This window comes from Pteropus alecto, unplaced genomic scaffold (genome assembly GCF_000325575.1).
Source record: "Pteropus alecto unplaced genomic scaffold, ASM32557v1 scaffold38, whole genome shotgun sequence".
Lineage (NCBI taxonomy): Eukaryota > Metazoa > Chordata > Mammalia > Chiroptera > Pteropodidae > Pteropus > Pteropus alecto.
Genome location: NW_006442512.1, coordinates 3,656,762 through 3,667,572, shown reverse-complemented (window position 1 = coordinate 3,667,572; position 10,811 = coordinate 3,656,762). Strand labels below are relative to the sequence as shown.

General features: G+C 41.9%; 1 protein-coding gene across 5 annotated transcripts in view; it reads right to left on the bottom strand.

Annotated features, from left to right (window-relative positions):
* The window catches only part of CELF6 (CUGBP Elav-like family member 6), a 27,262-nt gene that overhangs the window by 3,120 nt on the left and 13,331 nt on the right, over window positions 1–10,811 (bottom strand). For all 5 annotated transcript variants that reach the window (XM_006922652.1, XM_006922653.1, XM_025040375.1 and 2 more), the window contains 4 exons: window positions 779–907; window positions 592–671; window positions 281–424; window positions 26–158 (listed from right to left, as the gene is read on the bottom strand). In XM_006922652.1, the coding sequence (XP_006922714.1) occupies window positions 26–158; window positions 281–424; window positions 592–671; window positions 779–907 (486 nt within the window). The remainder of the gene's footprint in view (window positions 1–25; window positions 159–280; window positions 425–591; window positions 672–778; window positions 908–10,811) is intronic.

Here is a 10,811-nt window from a genome sequence, read left to right as displayed (position 1 = left end):
CGCGCCCCACCCCTGCGGGCAGTACCTGCAGCCGGCAGCAGCGGCGCAGCTACCAAGCTGAAGGCCGCCACGTGCTGCATTTGTGCTGCCACTGCGGCCACCGGGCCTAAGCCCGGGCCCTGTGCCGCTGCCAGAAGGGCCGCCTGGTGCTGCAGGATCTTTGGAAGGGAAGAAGGGCGGGCGGGTGTGGAAGGCCCAGCGGCAGGCAGCTGCCCGGGCTCCCGAACCCCTGCCTGGCCCACCCGCCTGCGTACCACACCCGCAGGGCCCCGGCACCTACCGCTGTGGTGTAGGCTCCGCAGGCCCCGAGCGGCAGTGGCGCCGGGTGAAAGGCGCCCAACTGGCCCGCCATCTGCTGCATCCGCCGCAGCGCACGCTCCCGATCCGTATCCGCCAGCTTGACCACGAGGCTGGACGAGGCGCCCTGGGTAGGGCAGGGGAGTCCACGGTGACTGGTCCAGACCCCAGCCCTGGCCCTGGGCCGAGCGCCTTGCCCATCAGGTCCTTTCCTGGGGCACTGATTATATGTGGGGAGGAGGAGCCCGTCCCCACCCCACTGGCCTCACCCTCGCCCCCCGCGCCCGCCCTCACCGCCATGGTCCGGCTGCCGTGCAGACTCTGGATGGCCGCCTGAGCTTCCCCCTGACTCCCAAACTTCACAAAGGCACAGCCTGGGGCAGGATAGAGGGATTGGGTGGCTCAGGCCACAAGGACCAAGGATCGTGTGGCCCAGAGTGAGGCACGGTCACCAGGAAATCCCAGGGTCAGCTCAAGTCACCTTTACTGGTGCCATCCGGGCTCCGCAGGACAGTGCATTCCTCGATATGGCCGAAGGGCTGGAACAGGCGTCTGACGTCCTCCTCACCCTGCTGCTTCCCCAGCATTCCCACGAACAGCTTTCGGTCCTCTGGGGACAAATCCAGGAGTGACCTGGGGATCCTAAGTTCTCTTGGACTACCCAGAGTAGCCCGAAGACCTTAGGAAGATAGCTCACCGCAGCCTAGCTCTAGGAAGAGATGTAGGGAGTGAGAAGGTCCTGGGGCTACAAGGTTGGGTTTCTTTGAGAGGCAGGATGACCTACAAACAGATCTGGAGGAAAGGAACCCAACTCAGATTTCCATCAGGAAAACCCAGGTCCTGGAAAAACCCAGAAAGACTCACTGCTGCTCTTGTGGAAAGGGATTCAGTCAATATCTTTGGTTAGGTAGAGCCCTATATGCATCTTTTATTTCTGACCTTTCTGTTCTTAGAGATGGGGGAAGGCTATTTTGGACCATTTCAGCCCTATTGAGGTTGGGGATCCTCAGAGAAGGCTTTTGTATTCAGACTAGGTCTGGAGAAAAGAAGTACATTCTTGCTGGTCAGCCTGATGGCAGTGACCTTTTCCTGCTCGGATCAGAGAGGATCCTGGGTCAAAAAGCAGCACCGGAAGCAGTTGTCTCGTCATATTGCTTCATCTTCCGACACTGAGCTCTGGAATGATGACTCCCTACCCCTAACACCAAACTCAACCTGGGCATTCCCCACCTCCACACACACCATAAAGGCCAAAAGAAGGCAGGAAGCTTGGATTTTTGAGCCCCCAGCATTAGCATGTTCTCCACTACACCTGCTGAATCCTTGACATCATTCCTTACTTCCCACCTTCACCACCTCCTACCCTCACTGAGCTGCCAGGGTCCTCACCGAGCCCTGCTGCCTCCTTTCTGACTTCACCTGTTCTCCTGTGTCAACACTTCTCTAGGTGTTCACGCTATGGGAGAACAAGTTCTGCCTCTAGACCTGGATGGCCACCTAAAAACAAGCCTGATCTCTTATTGTGTCCACCCTTTCTCTGAGAGTGGCAGAGATGCCAGGAAAGGGGCTACAAACTGGGCCTGTGTTTTTTGGAGAAAGTTGGAGAGCTGGGGCTGGTCACCATGGGTTAGCTGCACATCTAGAGAGTTAGATCTCAGGAGCACTATCCCAGAGCCTAAGGTAGAGGGGCCCAGCCCACAGGGCCTGCTGTCTTTCTTCACTAAAGTAAGTCTGTGAATTCAGGATGGGTTTTTATCTGGGTGATACAAGTTGGGAGGGAAGAAATGGGTGGGAATCTGGCTTCAGGTTTCACCTTCAAGATCCTGGAGCCCAAGAAAATCCATCTCAAACTCTTTTACTCCTTGACAAGCTTGGTTAGGCCGATGGCAGTTCCCAGATCCTGAGTGTAAGGAAGCAAGGCTGGTGAGGGTCATAGACTGAAGCCTGGGTGACAGTGAAAAGGAAGAATAGACTGCCTGACATTAGCAGTGGAGGGGATTTCCAACAACGCTATGTGTGTGTTCGTTCGTGTTTCACCTGGATGGTGTAGGGTTCAGCATAGGTTGCCCTAGGTACCCTAAGGTATCTGTTTGTCAATGCCGTGTCTGTGCAGAGGGCAGGGACTGTGGTTTATATGGGACAGTCACAGTGTGTTTCAGCAGAATCTATCCAGAGGATTACTGCCCAGGGATTCTGAGGGGAAAGAGATGGATAATATACTTGTAGCTGGAATCCTAGAGGAGGTGCCGACATTCTGTGATGAGAGTACAATCCAGTAGGTGTGCTTCACTTCTTGGAGTGTTTGTCACAGAATAAGGCTCTTGGAACAAATCACTGGTTTCCTAACCATTTAAGAAAGCAGTGAATCCATTGTTCTAACAAAAATATTAGGATGGAGCTCACAATAAAAGAGAAAAGGAGAACTGCTCTGCCTGAAACCAGAAAAGTGTGGGTGTATGTGTGTGCTGGAGTTCCTCTTGCTTCATCTTCCCCTGGCACCCGCTAAACAGGGATCCAAGGAAAGCACTTTAAAAACCATTGACTTAAAAAATAGAGTTCCAGAGGGTATATGAAGAGGAATCTGAGATCATCCTGTTTAGGAATCCAAGAAGACAAGAAAGGTCTTTCATGAATCTCTTGACTAGTATGACGTTGGTGGCTTTGCCTTGACATTGGAGGACAAGACTTATCTGGCCAGGAGTCAAACCCCAAAAGATCGTATCATTGTTCTGAGCTATGACACAAAAGTATGCCCACATGGCTACAGAAGGCCCAGGAGAGGCTGGAGAAGATCTTAGAGCCTCCAGAGTTCCAAGGCTTAAAGAAGGATTCATGATGCCTTAATTTATAGTACAGCTGTGTCGTTGGGTAAGGTCTACAAGATGGTGATGGTACCTAGGTAAGATGTCATGCCACATGGACCAGCATCCATGAAACAAGGCCAGGGTATAGGCTGGGCTCTGTGCTGCCCTTTTCCCAGGCATCTTCTTCAATCCTAGTATCTATCCTCTTTGCCATTTTACAGGGAACTTAATGGTTTTTGATGGGAGGATGATCTGGGTCACAGAGAACATAAGCCTCAAAGTGATCCTGAAATGATGAGATACATTTCTTATGAGACCTTATTGTACTCTAAAAAGAAATACAGGCTAGACTGCTGAGAATAATCCCCAAATCCACAGCCTTGAATATTTGGAGGGCTGATCAATGCCCCCAGAGAGAGATAATGATGGAATTTAGTCCATATAATTCAGTTTCTTCTAGGTCAAACTCTATCACTTTGGTAAAAAAGAGAAGTCTGTAAGAGGTAGGTCAGAAATTTCCAAATAAAAGTCTCCTGTGGAAATATCAAACAAGAGGCTCAAACTTCCTGAAGTGGGAGGAATTGGAAGATAGCATCAGTGTGGAGTTGAGACATAGTAGGAAAAACACACAGTTGAATGGTATAATTGCATTTTCCTATTGGCAACCAATGTGTGTACTCCTTGCACTTGTAGCAAAAGCTTTTTTGAACCCAAACCAAGTTGTTTGGGCCCCAGAGGCCCATCTCCATGAATCTGCCTTGTGCAGCTGGTCATACGGATCAGGGATTCTAATGCAGCAAAAGACAGGGTTGAGAGCCCAAAGTCGGAGTCAGTCCACTCCATCTTCCCCAGGAATGGCACCAAGATGCTATTCAAGAAAGGAGATTCTGTGTCAAGTTGGCCTGGAGGAATTCCTGAGGTGCTCAAGTTTCTGGTTTCTAGGTCCCTCATACCTACTCACCTCAATGTTGGTGGGATGTCACAATTGTAGAAACGGTGTAAAGACAAGGCTCCAGCACTGGGGTACCAAACACAAAACACACCCTAAAAATATTAGGCCACCTTTCCTTCCAGATACCAACCCAGGAGGTAGTGCTGGTAGCAGCATTTGGAGCAAAGCATCTCTCCCCTGATGTTCTTGGTGATGACAGAAGCATAAGGGGTCAAGGAAGACTGAGAACGTGAGTGAAGAACATATCCAGGGCAAACAGAGTCTCCTGGACAGATTTGATGAGTATCAAGAAAGGCTTTCATCGTCTACGGCCACCCTGAACAAGCCCCATCTCGTCTGATCTCAGAAGCTAAGCAGGGTCGAGCCTGATTAGAACCTGAATGGGAGATCACCTAAGAAGATCAGGTGCTGTAGATGTAAAAAAAATAATAAAATAAAATAAATAAGAGATTGTAAGCTGACAAGGTTCTTGCAATCTGTGAGGTCAACCAAGGGTTGCCTTGCCTAAAAAAAAAAAAAAAAAGGCTTTAATCACACACGCATGCACACACACACACATACCTCTCTTAGAACTATAAACATATTCAGTGAAGTTGCAGAATACAAAATCAGCAAACGAAAGTCAGCTGTGTTTCTATGCACTAGCAAAAAGCAATCTGAAAAGAAAATTTAAAAAATTATTTCACTTATAATAGTATCAAAAGAATAAAATACTTAGGAATAAACTTAACCGAGGAGGTGAAAGAAAACTGAAAACTATAAAACATTGTTGAAAGAAATTAAAGAAGGCACAAATAAATGGAAGACATCCTGTGTTCACGGATTGAAAGATATTGTTAGGTGTCAATACTACCTAAAGTGATCTACAGATTTAATGCAATCTCTATCAAAACCCCAATGGCTTTTCTTGCAGGAAAAGAAAAATCCATTCTAAAATTCGTCTGGAATCTCAAGAGACCCTGAATAGCCAAAACAATCTTGAAAAAGAAGAAAGTTGAAGATCTTATACTTTCTGATTTTAAAACTTATTACAAGGCTACAGTAATCAAACAGTGTGGTACTGGCATAAAGACATATAGATCAGTGGAATAGAATAGAGAGCCCAGAAATAATCCCTCATATATATGGTCTAATGATTTTTGACAAGAGTGCTAGTTTTTTCAACAAATGGTGCTTAGAAAACTGGATATCTACATGTAAAAGAATGAAGTTGGACCCTTACCTTACACTACATACAAAAATTAACTAAAAATGGATCAAAGATCTAAACATAAGTGCTAAAACTATAAAACCTTTAGAAGTAAACATAGGAGAAAAGCTTCATAATTTTCCATTTGGCAACGATTTGTTGGATATGACACCAAAAGCATAGGCAACAAAAGTAAAAATAGATAAATTGGACTACATCAAAATTAAAAATTTCTTTGCATCAAAGGACACTATCAAAGTTAAAAAGCAATCAACAAACATATGAAATGATGTTCAACAACACTAAACACTAAGGAAGTGCAAATGAAAACCACAATGAGATAGCACCTCGCACGCATTAAGATGACTGTTATCCAAAAACAACCAGACCAAAAAACAAACAACCCCCCCAAAAAAATAACTAGTGTTGTTGGTAAAGATGTAGAGAAATTGGAACCCTTGTGCATTGTTAGTGGGAATATAAAATGGTATATAGCCACTATAGAAAACAGTATGATGGTTTCTCACAAAAATTAAAAATAGCATTATCATGCGATCCAGCAATAACAGTTCTGAGTATATATTCAAAATAATTGAAATCAAGGTCTCAAAGAGATATTTGTGCATTCATGTTGACAGTAGCATTATCCACAACAGTCAAAAAGTGGAAGAAACCCAAATGTCTATCAAGTAATGAATAGATAAACAAAATGTGGTTTACACACACAATAGAATATTCTTCAGCCTTTAAAAGGAAAGAAATTCTGACATAATGCTACAACATGGATGAACCTTGAGGACATAATGTTAAGTGAAATAAGCTGGTCACAAAGACAAATACTGCACTGATTTTATTGATACATGATATCCAGAGGAATTAAATCCATAAAAACAGAAAGTAGAAAGGTGGTTTCCAGGGGCTGGAGGGAGAAATGAATGGGTAATTGTTTAATGGGTACAGAATTTGAGTTTTTTTAGATGAAAATGTTCTAGAGATTAGCTGCACAACAATGTGAATATACTTAACACTACTGAATTGTACACTTAAAAATTGTAAAGATGCTAAAGTTTGTTATGTCTATTTTACCAAATTAAAAAAAATAAAATAAAGGACTTTAAGAATGGCTGAAAATAGGGTCTTAGACCAAGAAAGAACCATGTCTTCACCCTGATTCAGGAGAGCCAGGAGGTGAGTAAGAAAAGTAAGCCAAGCCTGAGCTTCCAGGTTCTTAAGAGAGAAGAATTTCAGCCTCTTGAGAAGCCTCTTCCTTTTGCAACTGTACACCTGTACCTGAAGGGCTTGTTGGAAGTTCAGCCATACCCATGGACTAAAAGTGTTATAACGATCAGCTTGGGGTGATTCGCTCGGAGTTAAGCCAAAGAGAAGCTCCTCTCTACCTTTGGAAGTAGAATGCTTTTCAGGAAGTGAAACATTTACTTGAGGAAAGTCTTAAGCAGTATTGTGAAATTTATTCAGTCAGGTCTTAATGAGAAGAATACTTTTTAGAATCAAATAAGTAATCAAAGACAGATACAAGTGTCAATTGACTGATAGAACAGTTGTTGCTAAGGTCCACGTTTGATTTTGGTTAGAGGATATGTCCCACTATTATAAAATTCTGAATATTCTAGGTCAAAATTTAACTTTAACTCAAAGTTTAGTTGTTAAACACTGAATAAAATAGAATCCTGGAAAAATTTTGGGAAGGATAGTTCACCTAGATAATAATACGTTTATTACTCAAAATCCACGCTGTTAACTAAACCCTTGCAAATTCAGGCAGAAATTACTTAAATGATTATAGGATGGGGAAAGAAGGTTTATATGAAAACAGATAATTGGATTTTGAGTTAAACCAAATTTCATGATTAAAAAAGAGAATCCTCACCTCAGAATGTTTTCAATTTTATTTTATTTTATTTATTTTATTTTGTTATTATTTTTTTTAATTTAATTTTTTAAGCGAGGCAACTTTTGGTTGACCTCACAGATTGCAAGGACCTTGTCAGTTTACAATCCTTTATTTTTTTTATTTTTTACGTCTACAGCACCTGGTCTTTGTAGGTGGTCTCCCATCCAAGTACTAACCAGGCCCAATCCTGCTTACCTTTTGAGATCAGACAGAATTGGGCTTGTTCAGGGTAGCATGGCCATAGACTATGTTTTCAATTTTAGAGTAAAAGAAAAAAGAGTGCATGGATTAAGCATATAACCTATTTTTGTACCTTTGGCTTCTTAGATACATAAATATTTGCTGAGTAAAAAATACAGCAAATTTGGGGAATGGAACAATCAGAGCAATCACCATTGTGATTTATAAATTTATTGATTTTATGTTATGAAATTTAAAAGAGAGGAAAGAATATACAGGAGTTCAATGATTTTGAAGATTTTGCCTTATGACAAAAAATGTTTTCCCTGTAAGATTGGTACTTATTGCTTAACTTATTTTTAGTGCTTCCACAGTAGACATAGTGTAAGTTAGGAAAAATCAACCAAAACTCCATGCTGATGAGCAAATAAAACAGACCTATTTAGTTACCATTGTCTGAAGGATTTGGGGATCTCTAGTTCTGACCTCATACAATTTGAGCTTAACATCCTGAAATACATGGACTTTGAATTTTTACCAGGCAAACATTTTAGTGTTTACATTCAAATAAATCTAAATGGTGAGGGAAAAGTTTTTGACATTATATATGTTTAATGTAGAAATGGGTGACTTTAATATGACATAAAAATTAATAATTTTATTTTGGAAAATTAGATGCGTTTTCTCTTAGGCGTATACTGCTCAATGCCCCAGGATATAAAATATAGGCATGGAATATGGAGTATACAAACTGGAAGGGGATCACAGCATGAATTAAACTGCAGAATTGATGGGAATTGGCTGGGAGACAGTAAAAGGCTGCTATAATGTAGTCCATGAGGACCTATATGCCCATTTGATACTCTGATTGCCACCAAGGCTACAGGGAATGGCCGCAAAAGAAGATAACCCCAGCACCTTCTATCAGGCAGAACTTGTTGTGTTGCTACTATTATTGCATTGTAGGTATTGAATGTGTGTTACTAATAACTTCTAAAAGTAATACAATAAACAGTATGTTTAATATATATGTTATTCCAACCACAAACTTCATGTCTATTGATTTAAAACAAGCAGAATACTACTCTGTTGCACTGGCATCAAAATTCAAGAGATAGAATGGAAAGTAACTATTTCTGTTTAAAAGCTCATGTGTGCACAATAGAATATTCCTCTATGGCAGATGAAAAAAAAAAAATCGAAGTCTTTGGGCCAAAGAAGCAAACTTAATAGAGTTGGTTAGACTATCATAGTGTTGATCCACTTAAAAAATTGAACTAGTTGCCAACATTTTATATAATTAAAATGTAAAATTTTTATTAAATCATGACAGTCTCACTAATTTAGGTTTACTTACCTGATTCCTATAGCATTTGAGTTGGTAATCCCTGTTTCATGGGAAGAAAAATCTAACAATCCCTTCCAGAAGAAAATAGTGGAATTTTGGAAAAGTATATTTGCCTTGATACCCACTGGATTATGTCTGCATTGATACCAGTATTCTTATCAGATATAGAAATTAATATTAATAAACTAGAAATAAATAATTTAATTTCGGAAATAATAAAAAATATGCAGGCTCACAGGCGTAAATATATCAGGACAGATGTGACTTATCTCTGAAAGTTTATAGAATGTTTGGGATCACAGGAGTAAGACTTGAATGAGACAAAATGTCCCACATTGGTGTCAAATTACATTTCAAAATCAAAATTCAATACCATTCTAAAAGTTAGATTTCTAAAGCATTAGTTTTTGTTAAAATTCAGCAGAGAGCTGAACTCACTTTAGAAGGAATATATGATAATATTGAAGAAAAGGAATACATTTTGATTAGTAACAAGATTATCCAACACAGCTCAGTTGGTAGTAAACTACTTATAAATTGTAAATGCCCAACTATTCTGCAAGACTTAGTACATATGCCTTCTATCTCCCAAATACTTTTCAGAGAACATTTGGTGATGCTGAGTGGGAGCAGAGAGGAATTAGAGATCTTGTCACTCAAATCTGCAAGGATTATCTATGGAGGCATTGGGAGTATATGCTTTTTAAGAGCCATCACGTGTCAAGAAATATATGTGTAACACGGAACTACTAAAATTATGAATTATACTGCCAGGCAGACCTCTTTTCAACTAGATTTGCTTTTCCTGCTCTCTTGAGCTGCTCTGGATCTAAACGGGTTTTGAGGTGCGAGGCCTCAGAATTTGCCAATGATGTGACACCTGAAAAACTTGTACAAAAAGGGAAAGAAAAATGATAAAACTCAAGTTGATACCACTGGTTGGCACCCAGATGACCACAACATAGGGACCAGACCAAGCATAAGCTGCCTTCACCCTGACAAGATGTGTTGGATGCCAAACAGCAGGAGTGCCCCCAGCCCTGTGGACTTAGTTACTGAACCAGACCCCAAGCTGCATCATATTCTTCTAAGCTCTGTACATGCTATTTTCTCTGCCTGAAACACTTGCTCCCCCTTCCTCCTTTTTCTATTTGACTACTTCTTGTTAATCCTTGAAATCTCAGCTTAAATACTTCTACCTCTGAGAGCCCACCTTGACCTCCCAGACTAAGCTAGATTCCCCTTGTGTCCTCACAGTCCCTGCAGGACTTGAAAAGCACTGATCACACTGAATCATAACCCCTTGTTCACTTGTCTATACCCTCTCATAGCTGCAGAGCTACATAAGGCCAGGTGCTAGGTCTGCCTTGCTCACATCTGTATTCCTAATGTGGAGTAAGTCAAGTAACTCAGAAGATGCTGGTCGGATGGTTGAATAAACTGTATCCCAACCTGTCTGCTTCTTTGTTCACTCAGGTACTCTCAGCTGGCCCCTCAGCTGTGGGACTGTCTAGTGTTTGTGGGCAGGGCATAGAAGAGGGCCAGCAATGGCCTTGATGCCTAACAGAGTTTCCTAAGAAGCAGAAATTCTTGGGACAAGTGAACTGGAGGTTTGGTATGCAGCCTGAAACTTCTCAAAAACCTGTCCGGAAAGAATGAAGTGAGAAAGGAGGATGTGTATGTAGAGGGAAGGGAGTGAGCTTGAAATATCTCTTCAAAGCAAAGTAGAGGTGATAACATTTTAACCAGAAATTGAGAATCAGAGACCAGAAGTCACTGAATCCAAAAGGATGAAAGAATGATTTTTTCGGAGGAAAGAACTCCACAATGGAATCAGAGCCCCTTGTAGTGAGCATGAAGTCTGAGAGGGTGTGCAAAATTAGTAGGAGTCCATAAATGTCTGTCAATTGGGTTCCACTCTCTCCATGACATTGGGCAGCTTCTTTCACTTAACAAAGTGATGGATGATCTTGGGTAAAGTAGGGAGAGTCTTATCGAAGGGAGACAGTCAGCAGATATCAGGGAGGGCTACAGGCAGATGTATGACCCAAGGGCGATAAGACACTAAGAACTAGTACCAGAAGCTAACATTGCTTTTCAAGCATGGAAGCTGGCCAGAATGTAGCTGG